This window comes from Toxotes jaculatrix, chromosome 24, assembly GCF_017976425.1.
Source record: "Toxotes jaculatrix isolate fToxJac2 chromosome 24, fToxJac2.pri, whole genome shotgun sequence".
NCBI classification, from domain to species: domain Eukaryota; kingdom Metazoa; phylum Chordata; class Actinopteri; family Toxotidae; genus Toxotes; species Toxotes jaculatrix.
Window position 1 is genome coordinate 3,365,732 of NC_054417.1, and position 14,354 is coordinate 3,380,085.

Here is a 14,354-nt window from a genome sequence, read left to right on the forward strand (position 1 = left end):
ACACACACACACACACACACTCTCTCTCTTCCCCTGTCTCTACTGAGCTTTGTGTCAGCCGTAAGCTCTTTCCATTAAACCAGAGCTGCATTAAGCATTTGGGTTAAAAGCTTTCATAATCAGGTGTGTTCTCATTTAGTGTACAGAGATTTCTAAGATCAATACCGTCTTTGGCGTGAGAGCTTTGCCCACTGTGTGTAGGTGTGTGTGGGTGTGCATGCAGAAGGACCTCAGAGTCAAAGCTCTGGCTCCAGTGCTCTGACTCGAGTGTGTATACATGCATGTATTGTGCCGGTCTGAGTGTCTGTTTACTGTCTTCCGTCTGTGGGGCTAAACTGTTTCCTACTGTGATCTCTTCATTCTGCGTTTGAGACAAACTAACAGTGGTGTTGTAGATACTGCGGTTGTTTTTCTGCCTGCCGCCCCCTCAGCTGATCCCGAGGTCCACTCTGCAGACTGCTACTGCAACAAATGTAGAGTTAAAACCCATTAATGAGCACAACACACACGCAGACATCTGCTTCGGTTCTTTTTTCTTTGCTTGTATGTTTGTTTTTAAAATATATTCTGTGCTTGAGTTTGTACATGACTGTCTCATATCCATCTTCGATCCATCCAGAGTGATATTCAGTCTAAAAGTTAATTGCATTTTCTTCTAAACAGGTAAACACTTGACCATTGAGATGACACACTTGCATTTCTTTTGTATGTCCTTCAAGAAAGTGCCACTTGTTTCCAGATAAACGTTTCAGTAATTATGTCCACAATAAGTGTGCTCACATGCCGACACAGTCTTCCGACTGAATTGCTTTGTCTTGTATAAAACAGCAAATGCTTCAACACCATGCCTTGCTCAGTACATCAGCCTCAAACTTCATTTCAGGCAAGTCAAAAGAAAAAAAAAATCTTGTTAAATTGATATATTTTTTGCAGCTTGTACTGTATGCATTTATGTGTTTTAATGAGTGTGAGCTCAGTGTGCGCTTGTGCGTTTGTTTGCGAGTGTGTGGGTGTTCAGGGACTTTTAGAGAAGTATGCCGGCAGCAGCGTTTTTACAAATGCCTCCTCTGCATTGGGATCAATACGTTAGGCCTTGGGGGGATGAGCTTGACCTGTGTGAGCAGTTTTTCATAATCACTTACATCTTGAAAATTCTGTTTTTCTCCATTGTGGTGCTGCCTTGGCTGCGTTGTATTTTACTTTTCCGCTTGCTACATTCGAATGAAAGTCTTGCATACCCATATTCAAAGATAAAAAATGACTAATGGCACTGACATTTTTCAGTTAATAAAAGCTGAAAAGAACGTCTGCAGGCCAGGATAATATCAATATTCATTCTCTTTAAGGCCTTTACTGTTGGTCTCCCTGGAATCATGTTTAGTAAATATGAACTTTTAAGTTGCCACCAGCATGATGGGTGTCAAATGCCACAAGACGAATTATGTAATGACTGAGTCTGACAAGAGGTGATTCTACAACAGCAGCATATGTCAGCAGTTACCTTCACCAGTCTGGCCCCAGGTTAATTCTCTATTTTTGAATTTCAACATGATAAATGGTAAATCGAGCCCATACATTTCTGTGCTTCAAACTGTAGTGCTTGATGAAATCTCATAATTTACACCAACCGCCTTGCTGACTAATAACGTCTTCATCCCTGACACTGCCGAAGGCCTGTGTCCTCACAAACTGTGATGCCTTCATTCCCAGCAGCATTCCACTGAAGCAGGCCTTGGCCCTGCAGTCTGTGATGGCTATGTTCATTGTTCATGTGCTCAATAGGCAGCACATGGCGTGGGCAGCAGTCAGTGGGGCTAAATTTGTGCCTCTCTGCTCATTCCGGGGATATTTGTGACTTGCTCCTTGTTGACTCGTTGCGCTCCTTGCTGACAACGGGTCTCTGTGTGTCACAGACTGCTAAATCCAGGCAGCTGTATGCAATTAAGCTGCAAAATGCTGGAGATGTGCATGCTCCTCGACAACAAGTGGTGACGATGTGCTGATTGAGAGTGTGTATGATTGGCTGAAAAATCAAATTAAATCTCCTTTCTGTCATTTTTGCTGTTACACTTGTTTTGACAGGTTTGAAATAGTAATAACAACAAATCAATCCATCATTACACAATATATCTTCATCATGATGGTTATAATAGTTAAGAGTATCCTTTGTACAGTGGGTGGTTTAAATTTTGTCACAAAAGACATCTACATGTAAAATCAGGAAAATTATTTTTACCAAATCAATAAATCACTCTTACATCAATACCACTAGATTAAAATATCAAAAAAATATATTGTTTTTTAACATTTATCTGGGAAATCCTGACTCAGGGGAGTTTACTGTACATTAGTCTCATAAAAGTGTTAGAGCTCGGGGAGATTAATAGACCAGCAGACAGAATACAGACCAATATATTTTGTCAAATGTCTTTAATGTTTTCATCTTGTCGGTGGCAGGCTACTTTGACAGACAGACAGGCACTGGTTGATAAATCAGTGGCCACATCTTTTCCCGGAGGGAGATTCACTGTTGTTTCCAAGGTAACTAGCACCCCCCCTCCCTTTACCCTTGGCTCCTCTGGACTGTACCACATTTACTGTAGGGTGACAAATGTGCTTATCGAATAGAAGTAAAATTTCCAGGTATAAATTAACGGCCTGTACTACCATAATATAACTGCAAAGCGGTAATCTTCTGGTTGCAGTTTAAAAAAAGCTAATTTAATTAGTATTAAATTCGTTATTAATACTTAGACCTCAGCAATAACCCCCTAGCGAAGCTCATTTAACATTTCCTCGAACTGTCAAAATCGCTTGTTGCTTCCTACCCTAGCCTTAAAAGTAGTTAGCGAGCTAGCGTGTAGCGAACGATAACGTACTTTAGCCTTTCACTGAAATACATTTCGGAATAGGAAAAGTTTGCTGCTGCAAAGAAACAGTGAGAAGTCTGACTCGAGGTCCATTTTTTTCTTTGCCGTCCTGTTCCTATCCGTGGGTCCCGTTGCAACCGAAATAGCGCTCTCGAGACGCCGTGGTGGCGGCTGAAGTGCAGCTGGATGTGACAGGTTCGTCATCAGGTAAGCTGCAGGTAGTTAGCTTAGCAGCTAGCACCCTTTGGCTCTGGTATATGTTTACACAGTTGTTACGGCGTTATTGTGAATATAGCGGCTCTTAGCACAAGTATAAGTGCTTGAAAATGTTGATGTCTGATGTTGTTGGAACACTGTTTGCTATGCTAGCTCATAATCACTGCCTGGATGGCTAAAGAAAACAAGTGAAAGCTGCCCCATAAAAGCAAATATTGAATCAGTATGCATTACGCCTGCACCGTTCAGTGTTATGCTTTCTGGGACATGCTGTTTGCTATTAACGAAGAAGCTAATAACCTGATCAAATCTGTTGGGGCTAGGTTTTGATGGTAACTAATTCTGTTATCAATTTCACGTGCGATCGACAGTCACCACTATTAAGCAATGGCGTGTGTATCACTGACATAAGGTGCGTGCATATTCCAGTGCAAAGGCAAAAGACAATAACTGTCATGACACCTTGATTAATGAGTTGTTAGATTTAATTGCTGTGTACAGGAAAAAATAAAGCAGCTCTAATAAGATGTAACCTGAAGCACATTCTCATCTGCTGCAGGTTGGCTGAGCAATAGTCATTACACCTGGGCAAGGTTAATAAGTTTTGGTCAGGTTAGCTGCTAGGTCATGTACAGTAATTTGCCCTTCTGTAAATGCAAATTGACATCTCAGAACAGAATTGCACCATTGGAAGCGCAGTGAGGCAGGCAGCAAGTATTAAGGTTCAAATGAGCTATCAGTGTAATACTGTAAAGTGGACCTTGGCTTGCCATTTGTATGGAATATATTGTGTTCATTAAAGCTATTACAGCACTGGTTCACTTGAGTAAGATGCAGCAGTATCCAGTATTCCCCAGTTGATTTCGGTGCTGTTATAGCTTTACTTTTGAACACAATCTCAATACACTGGTTGACTAGTTGCCTACACATTCATTCAGCACTTGTTTGTTCTCAGTCAGCATGTGGACTTAGTGTGTGACAGGTTTACCAGAATGAGTTACAAACGGAAGGAAGCACAACTCTCTGCCGCTTGATATTTGATTACATCTAATAATAGAAAAAGACAGCTGCCTTTTCATTGATCTGTCTTTGGTGCCCTACTTCTGAGCCCTGTTTTTTGTTTTTTCCCTCACTGTCTATCATGTTAACCTATCCAGCAGTAATAACACAGAATACAGACAGTATTCTGTGCTGGGGAGTATTTTCAAACACTGTTTTAACGCATGAATCTTTATTTGCTGTAATTAGCCATTGTTTCAAAATACTCCATTTGTGTTTGAAAATGAAGCCGCTTTGGTCCACAGAATCCTAAATCTGGTTGTGTGTGTGTGAGCCAAGCCGTTTGGGGTCAAACAGGACAGGGATAATAAGTGGGGAGGGGATACCATGTGGGAAGGAAGTGGCTTGGCTTGTTTGTCTGCCAGGCTTTTGTTTGTTTTCCTGTCGGACAAATCTATTTAGGAGGTAGGCTATCAAGGGTCTGCCGGTGGAAATTAGCTACAAGCAAGGCTTGTTATACAGTTATTGACAGTTATTCAGTAATGTGGTCATTGAGAATTTGGTTGCAACCAAATGAGAGATTGATAAGCTTCATCCATGAGCAGTGATGGAGCAGGCTGACCTGCTCAGCTGCTATTGTTTTGGATGAATGATAAGATATTGAGTTGTTTTTTTCCAACATACCAGTTAAGTTTCATCCGGCACTTATATTTATTTAGTTGTTGCTGTTTGGAGCATTCCTCCTCCTTTATTCTCTTGCTTGTGTGTATGTGATATAGTGTATTGAGGCTACATTCATAGAAGGAGTAAACTGACACTTTTCACAAAGATTGACCCCCCCCCCCCTCTTTGTTCATGCTTCATCTAATGGCAGAGTGTCTGTCTGTGTTATTTCCCTACAGGTGCCCTGATGCCAAAGATGACGTCAGTATTCGGTGTAATTTGCTGAGGTAGACAATTTTTCATGTTCGTGAGATTAATCCCCCCCAACCCCCATCTCCCCAGAAGCATTTGACAAATCTATTGCCTGTGGAGCTTCAGATTATATATAGCTACCAAAGCAAAATCAGACAGTAAATAGGTTTGTTTATCATGGAACTGTAATTCATGTTTAGCCTCACTGATGTCAACGAAACACCCAGGCTGCCGCGTCATTCACAGCCTTTGTATGAGACAGAGGCAGAGAGAGAAAGAGAGACAGACACAGGGAGAGACAGAGACACAGAGAGAGACAGACGGTACAGCTGTTCTATTGAATCTGGATCGAAAAGTCATGAAGCTGGATCTCTGACTCATCAGTTCTGTGACGCGCCGGTTTCACGGCTCATATGATGCCAACCAGCATGTCATCAGCTGGGTGGAGGGGAGAGGATGGGTGGGGTAGGAGACAGATCAAGACTTCCAAATCCCAGCCACAACCACTCTTTTTTTTTTTCTAAGCTCATTCTGATGCAATAACAATAACAGAAATGTTCACTACTGTGCAATTTTCCAGTCCAGTAAACTAAGGAATTAGATTGAAATCGAGCTTGAAAGATAGCTTACAGAAATGGGAAAAACATACAGGTGAGGGATGAGGAGAGGTCAGGGGAGGAGAGGGCAAGAGATATGTAAGAGGAGGGGAAGAGACGGGTGTCTGGATGGTGGGGTAGATGAGTTTAAAGGACAGATGCTGAGGGTAGGTAGAGGAGAGTCGTGAGGGGGAGGAGGTTCGGTGCTCCTGTTTCCTGGGGGGATGGTGTTAAATGTGATGATAGAACATAGACAAGGACAGGGCTCATCTTCATTGTGCGACCGCAGCAACTCTTTGATTACTGGTTACTGGTATTGCTTTTTGTACGACAAATACTTGTAGACCTTATATTCTTGTGCCTATTTTCTATTGGAAAACTATTCATGTGGTGCTGTTTTGAATCTGGTGTTCACAGGGGGGAGAAGAAGAAGGAATAAATAAAGTGATAGCTAGTTTAACAGGGCATGAAATTGGGGAAATACCTTTTAAGCTCAGCATTCAGGGGTTGTTACTGTAAGTGCAGTTTTCGCCCCTTCACTGAGGCTGCTCTGTTCCAATAGAGAGCAGTAATTCAGAGAAGCGGCCCCTCTATTGGTTGGAGCTGTTAAGGGGCAGGGCCTTGCCACAAGCTGGTGGGCAGGAAGGGGCTGGCTTTAGGGGTGTAGGGGGATTGGCTGGAAGTGTTTGAGCCAGATAGTTGGAGTAGACACTCTTCTGCTTCCTGCCTGCCTGCCCCGCTCACTTGCTCCGTGGCTGAGAGAGAGAGAGAGGGAGAGAGAGACATCGAGAGAAAATCCCTGTCTAGGCATGGACCTCCGGCTGCAGCACTCGGCAGCTCGCGAGGAATGACAACACTTCACATGGTCATTAACTCCAGTCGCTGAGGCTGAAGGGAGAGCTGTATTGTAGCTGAGTGTCACAGAAGCACCGGGTGCCTCCTGTGTTCGGGACAGCAGACAGACAGAGGCACACAGCAGAGCTACAGGACCCAGTGAAATGAGGTGGGAAAGAACCGTCATATTGGCTAACGTTTCCTTTTTTTTTTCTCTTAAAGATTTTTTTGTGGAGTTTTGCTGCAGTGTGCTGCATACCAGTCTGGGTGGGGAGGGAGGAGAGGGAATGTTTTATCTGTGTGAGAGAAAGAGTGTGAGGCTGAGAACGAGGGAAGAGAGGGAAGAAAATATGGACAGAGTGGAATAAATGCAAAGGAGGAATGGGAGCCTGCAGCCACGCAGTAACTATCCTTACTGCAGTTTCCAGCGCTGTAATGGACTTTCTCTTTTTTCGACTCCTCAGGGAGAGGCATTATCACATCAGATGACTTGCTCCTTCTTCAGTGCAAATGTCAGGAGCCTTTTTTTTTTTTGGCCACATGGGCAACATATTTTTCACTGTCTAGAGAAAAACCGTGTTGTGGCATCTGCCCTGTCACTGCTTGCTTTGTGTGGTTCTCACAAAGTTTTGCCGTGTAACTTTCAGTGGGAAAAAATTCCAAATAACAAGGGCTAGCTACAGGCAAAGGTTGTTTGTACAGAACAGGGTCTGATGTTTCGACACACTTTATGTGTGTGGACACAAATAGCCGGTGGCCTGGATAAGCTGGAACTTCACAGTTCTAATAAGGCCCACATCATAATTAACCTTTTGAGTTAGATGGGGCATGGTTGACGTGTCCCTAGCTTTCCGCTGTCTGTCTAGATTTAGCTTTGTGCTAGGCGCTTGGCCTGGTGCGCTCAAGCAGTGGACATCATCGCCTGCATGGAAAAGGCCAGGGTGGTGTCATGCGTCTGGCCATGGATCAAGGGGAAGTGGGTGTTTTCTAAAATGGAACATCAGTCCAGCCCTTCCTGTTGAGAAAAGAATAGGATAAGTCTCAGACAAGCAGCGAGTCCTTACTGCACGACCCTGTCACCCAGATATCCAATTCTCCGAAATTGACTCTCATGCAAATTGTACCTCGAGATGGTATTAAAAGGATTTAGTGGTTAGTTGGTTTTTCAGACATCTTCTGCATGAAAGAGGGAGTCTGATTGCTCTGTGACACGAGGGTGAGTTTGCTGAATCATTCAGCTCTTATGTTTTCAAGTGCTGTAATTTGAAGGCTTTAAATTTCCATTTATTTGATGTGTTATACTTAATATTTAAATGTACAAGAGCGTTAGTCTGATCTACTACAGTATTTTCTATCCTTGATTTAAAGATAAACAGTTGTGACTGATAAGTTTCACAGTCAGTGAAACTTATCACAGCAGTTACTCTGTACCTATAGCGACCTTTATATTCAGTAAGCTTGGGTATCCTGTTAATCATCATGTTTATCTGAACAGCACTATTCACCTATGGCTGCCAACTGCACTGTAATTAGCTGATGACTTGCCTGAGTCCTGTGGCTAAGCAGGGAGTAGACGAGAACACTTACACAGGAAAACAAGTCCATTTGCTGAGTGCAGGGGTTGATGGAAGTCAGAGATACTGAGACTCTCTCCGGCCTGTTTTCAGTAAGGTGCTTATAAAAACTTAGCAAATGATGGAAAACGTATATCATCTGTTCTGTGTTATGAAATGGGGCCTCTGATCAGGAGAGGAAAGCCCAGTCTCATATCATGAGCAGGGCCATTTGGGTCACTGTGGTTGAGTTAAGGCTATTATGGGGCACACCTATCTGCTGACTCTGTGAAATGCTTCTTGCGTTGCCTTTGAACAGTAGCTTAGTCCTGGTATAGACTCTGCTGAGCTCACTCACCCGTCCTTATCGCTAATGGTATTTGATAATATTGAACCCAAGGAGCCGTAGCTTATGCCAAAGACAATTTCATAAGCATCATAGCGTCCATAGTATTAAATAGGAATTAGGCTGCAGGGTATAGCCCTGCTCTGATCCTCTCTGGGAGATGCAAAAGAACAAGCTGGTGATGTCACACTGAAAGCTGTGTTAGGTTTGTTAGGGATGGAGGACATTTTGATAAAACCTGTGCTACGTGGCTCACCCATTTTCCATTACTCACTGGAAACTGAACATTTTCCTATTTCCCCTCTACAATGAGGCTCTTTCTCCGCAGCCTTGAAAAACATTGACCACTTGTTCCTCTTGACCATGCAAATGACCACACAACTGTGGTTTGCCAGCATAAAATGGTAATAAATGGAAATGCAGCCACTCAGGTACCCCGCCCAGGCGCTTGTCTGTCATAGTCATTTGTATTTCTGCTTTATTTTGCTGGCAACACCTGGCTGATGCCACAGTAAACGTTGTCACAAGGCTTACGACCAATGGAAACCAGGTAGCTTATCGTCTCTGCTGAACAAATACAAGCAGCTAAGATAAACTGCACCGCACAGCCAGAGCACACAGATACCAGACTAATGGGTTACATACGTGGTATTCAGAGGTCAAGCCAATGACTTTCACTCGAGACGCCCCAGTCCCGCTGACTCTCATTCAATTAAGCAGACTGACCAAGATAATGCCCCTGCCAGCTGGCCTTAGTAAGCGTCAGTAATCCATAAAGTCTAGTACTGTGGTGCTTTTCTTCACATCTCTGCGCTGCTTTATCAGGTCACCCTGTCTGTCCACTGTTTGTACTGAAGACACAGAGGGGACGCAGCCGTCTTGCAGGAACTCAGGAATTAAAGATGAGCAGGATGTACACCGATGTGCTGGATGTGGCTCTTTAGGGTTTATTCAACACATGAGACTGAATTGTTGAAAACATAAAGGATGACACTATCAGGATTAAAGGTTCAGTTGCTGAGGTGAACATTGATATTAACAGGCCCAGGACTTCTAGTACAAAAATTATGGCACCTATTTCATTACAATACCATGAAACACAATATATTCCTGTGTTGTCAGAGTCAGATTATTAGACCCGTCCTTCACTCAGGCGCTATTTTTATAGAATGCTGATCTTTACATCTTTATCCCTGGAAGGACTCAAACCTGCAAAGACAGAGCCTGGTTCAGCCATGAGGGCGAACAGGAGGGCTCACCTCTGAGGTAAAAACATAGGGTGCTGCACGGTCCCTTCCTACCTGCCCACCATCTGTCTTTTTGTCCCTTCATACCAGTAGCATTGTCCTTGAAGCGCTGCCGCTAAGCTTAGCATAAACTAAGCCAGGTTTCATGCAGCAGAATCTAAGCTAGCCTAACCCAAGCCAGAGGCATGCTGTCCAAGGACACGTCAAACGAGACGAAACCAAAGCAGCATGCTCTGCCTCTAACCTCAGTTCGAGTTTTCCAAAGCAGTCATTACTGCAAAGCAATTTTCTTCCACTGTGTGTTTGAGTTTCTCATGCTCCTCGGCTGAGATGTTGTTATATGACAGAGGTAACAGTTTTCTCCCCAGGACGGCAGTTTGCTCTCCAGCAGGAGCTGTGCATCAGATATACCTGCTATGTCAGAGCCATTTCCCTATTACACATCTGTCTCTGCATCCCATTATAATTTTCAGTATTGATAAATCTATTGACAGATTTTACCATTTAGCATATTAATGAATGTTATGTTTTTTATGTCTCAGAAAGACCATTTGTGTTTATGTCATAATATATGGGACATTTATCCAGTACATTTGTCATTTACTTTGATAATTGATAATTTGATCATCAAAATTGTAATTGATTGATTTTTTTTTCTATTGTCTAACCAGTGAATGAAAGAATTGATTTGGACCTTGTTTATGTTGCTTATTTTGTGCATCACAGCATCCAAAATAATGACAAAAAACACTGGCTTGAGCAGCAGTTAAATTCCGTGGGAATACTGAGCAAACATGCAGGAGTGTACAGTAACAGGGGAACAGACATGCGGTCGTGTTCCTGCATGATTTTTATTACGCCATCACCCACATGAGGGTCCTTTTCATCTTCAGTCCTCACCATTTCTTTTGAATATCTTTCATGACAAACATTTTTTGCCCTTACCCACACCGTGGGCCTACTCGACATGTGAACTCTTTCAGTGCCGTGAAACTCAGCTTTCTCCACAAAAAATAAAAATGACGTCCCACAAATGTTCTCCCACCGTTTTAGCACAACTTACTGCATTTGCGGCCAAGTAATTTCTCCGAGAAATGGCGCCGCTGTCCCTTCACACATTCTGACAAAGTAGGTTAGCTTGATCACAGACTTCTTATGGCTTCTAAAAATAAGAAGGGATTAATTGTTAAAGGTCAGATCTGACATGATTCTTACCTGACTGTCTCTTCTGCAGCGATTGGCTCTCTCCCTGGGGAGATGGTGTGAAATTAAATCCTGCTTTGGAGAGTGGAGCCTGGGAGTCAGTACGATCGGGCAAGGAAGCTTCTCATCTCATTTCACATGATCAGCACTAAAGTGGGACAATATGATTAGCTCGACAATGGTCTGGATTCATAGGCTTGGAAGAGTATAAGGTTGGTGGGCGATTTCAAGGGGAAACATGTTTCTGCCGCTTGGCGTCTCAGGAAAGTTTACCTGTCATCAGCAACAACAACAACAAAACAGGCACAAGATTCTGGGCATTCATCCTTTTGGATATATGGTTTTTGAATTTCTCCCTTTGATATTTCAGATTTAAAACAAAGCTAAGAACACACAATTAAAGATACACAAGCTTAATTGATGGACTAAGACGAAGGATGATATTTAGGTCAAAAATACTGTCCTGAACCAGAATCTGACTTGACCTGAACTCATGTTCAGCTGTATGAAAACGGTACAAGTGTTTCTGCTTGTGCAGGGAAATTGTAAAGGGATTTCTTCTTCCCTTAACAGTAGCATAGATATTTTGAGTACAAGTCTCAACTTGCCTTCATTAACACCAAGTGGAGCTTGTCATGTGCCTTTAGAGCTTGTTCAAGATGTTGCTCTCATGGTATTTTATGTTTTCTGTTTTCCGTAGATACGTTTTGATGTTTAAAACAGTAAAGGGGAATCTTTGAACAAGAGCTGTAGGTTTTAACAACCCTTCTCCACCTCCGCCCTCGGTCTGGTGTCTTCAGCCCCCTTTTCCCCGCCCCCAGTTAGCAGAAAAACATTTCCAGATGTGCCAGGAAAAGAGCTCCCTGTGCAGTAGCTTAGTAATGGATTTCGTACGTTCAAACTAAAGGTCACTTCCTCAGATTGTTGCTCAACCAATTGTCCCCCCCCCTTCTCCCTAGACAACAGCCAGACACAGAGACCAGTGCCGTCACAGGACGAGGCAACATGCACACATTCCCCCCGTGAATGTAAACTGACAGGCCGCTGTCAATGAGCTGGTATCTAATTTGGGCGGTGGGAGATGTGAATATTGCAGGACACTGGGCAGCGTCATAATCGTGTCTGGCACTGGCATATGCATCTGTCTCGGTTCCTCTCTGGCTGCTGGACGGCTGCCCGGAATAGTGCTGCGCTGCGCGGTTTTCTATTGGCTGCACCGTCCCTCCGTGCATGGCTCTACAGGGCGGGTTGCACCCTGGGGCTTTTTTCTATCTCTGCTCTGAGTCGATGCTCTTGTCCACTGTCTCATAGCACAGAGGCTTTTGCCGTTCACCGCTTTGTGTGCAATATGTTGGAGAGCCAGAGGGCTTGTAGTCACACCATACAGCAGCACACAGCAGTGACTGGGGGACTTAAACTCAAGTGGCTTCTGAATAACCTCACAACTGCCTTTTCTCTGGTTCATCAGTCCTGTACCCCTTAGAACTAGCACCCCTCTGGGGCAGTATGCACCCAAATTCAGACTGACGTGCATACGCAGACACTGTTAACGCCTGCTGAAATTTAGCAAGCTATTTTCTCACTCTGAAAATAACCTCAGTCTGTTTGTTTCTTGTCTCTCTTCCTCTTCTCCATTCCAGATCACTGACAGAAAGTGCCTTGTGAGACAACATCCCTACTTGAAGACCCTGGGTGTTTCTGAAGAGACTTCTCCCTGTGCAGTCGTGACAGGATATAGCTCAGCTGCAAACACCCCTGACCCCCTTGGGTTGTCCTTACCTGTGCTCAGCGTGTGAAGAAACCCCAAGTGAGAAGGTGGAGCTACTGCACGGCTGGCCAAGGTGCCAAAGCTCTGAGAGAGAAGGTACTGAAGACTTTTAAACAATAGAAAGCCACAAACTCTTTGTTGTCCTAAACTGTGCCATTGCCCCTCAAAATAGCACCACTTTTGCTCCCCAACATCCACCCTTGCACAGATATCATCATTCATTCAAAGGACATTTTGGGGACATTGGTACAACCAGTAGAGCTTGTCTCCGAGCATGCCCCCTCTGCCTTGTCAGAGGTCTGCACCTGAGACTTACTGATTGATGAACAATTAGCTGTTTGACTGACAAACTACAGCAGTGCATTCCCATGCTCCGGTCACAGAGACTTTACCAGTCCATTACCTCCTCTCTCCTGTCCACAAGGACAAACCTCATCCACTGACCTGAAGCAGATCATTTATAGTTACATGTTCCATTAGTTTTAGCTGTTGTGTGTTTTGTTTTTTATTGGAACATTCAAACACCTCATCAGAGGACAACCTCCTCCTCAGACCAAGTGGCTCCACTCCACCCCAGCTCCACAGCCAGTGCTGCTGACATGGCTCTAAACATTGCTTCTATACGGGACACAAAATGGCTGACCCTGGAAGTGTGCCGGCAGTTTCAGAGGGGGACTTGTTCACGCAGTGATGAGGAATGCAAATTTGCCCACCCACCCAAAAGCTGCCAGGTGGAGAACGGGAGGGTGATCGCCTGTTTCGACTCGTTAAAGGTAAGGACTTTTATATACTGTAGGTAACTGCTGTTTAAATTTGACTTATTCCTCTTTATTTAACCACGTGGAACCATCAGATGATGTAAAGCAAATAGGAATAATTGGATTACACTCCTGCAGTACCCGCATAGCGTGTGACGTAAAATGTTACAGCTTTGTGGTTCCTAATGGTTGGTGGGTGTAGGTTGTCTGCTCAAATTAGCATGTGTGTCACGTCTCCATGCTGTGCTGCAGTTAGCAGACCAGTGTGACCTATGAAGCAAAAGGCCAGAGAGGTCTGTTGTCATGTTCACTGTCACCACAGATGTGTGTATGTGCATGTGTGTTTGTGTTTTTTTTTTTTTTTTTTTAACAGTAAGTTCTTCTAATGTTACCGTAGCTCGTCCATCATCTATACTTGTGGGGGAACATCTGATCGCCTTAAGTCGTTCCAGGGCTTCTATTCCTGGGTGCCTCTCAGCTGTCACACGCAACCAACAAACAACATTAACAGCCAGATGATGTTTGGTTCTCACAGATCCGAGACGAGGTGTAGGCATCGCTTCTTCAGGATGTGCTTAATATGCTGATTTCGTCCACTGAAGAACTCAATTTGAAAGGGATGGGTTTGTGCTGAGATGAGGCCTAAAAGCCACACTGAAGTATTTATTTCTTTAATGAAGGCCCGTTGTTTGTTTGTTGCCCCCTCTCATCAGGAGTTATCTCGCCGTTATGTTGATATGTTTCGATACACTTATTCTTGCACAGTTTGCTTTTTATAGTGGTAAAACATCTTAAATTAGCTTTACACCAGACACTTTAAAAGTCTCCCCAATTATAACAAGGTCGCTTCACACAAGCCCCCACATGCTGCAAATAAGGTGACTGCATCCGAGAGCAACCTATTATTTTCAAGCTGAGTGGGAAAAAAAACAGCTGTGACAATGATAAATAGCCAAAGAAAGTAGAGCAGAACACTGTAACTGTGAGGGGTTTGTCTTTTTTTTTTTTTTTAAGTATGCACAGTAGCTGCATTTCACATGTAGTGTGTG

General features: G+C 43.7%; 1 protein-coding gene across 16 annotated transcripts in view; it reads left to right on the forward strand.

Moving 5' to 3' along the window:
- Nucleotides 1-2,835: 2,835 nt before the first annotated feature.
- Nucleotides 2,836-14,354, forward strand: part of mbnl2 (muscleblind-like splicing regulator 2) — a 47,308-nt gene continuing 35,789 nt past the window's right edge. For 10 of the 16 annotated variants that reach the window (XM_041032766.1, XM_041032770.1, XM_041032768.1 and 7 more), the window contains exons 1-2: nucleotides 6,309-6,599; nucleotides 12,420-13,320. In XM_041032766.1, the coding sequence (XP_040888700.1) occupies nucleotides 13,147-13,320 (174 nt within the window). In that variant the 5' untranslated portion in view covers nucleotides 6,309-6,599; nucleotides 12,420-13,146. Of the gene's footprint in view, nucleotides 3,078-4,987; nucleotides 5,036-6,308; nucleotides 6,600-7,494; nucleotides 7,647-9,497; nucleotides 9,596-12,419; nucleotides 13,321-14,354 lie in introns of those variants that run through there. The other 6 variants (XM_041032762.1, XM_041032764.1, XM_041032763.1 and 3 more) reach the window with 6 other exon arrangements.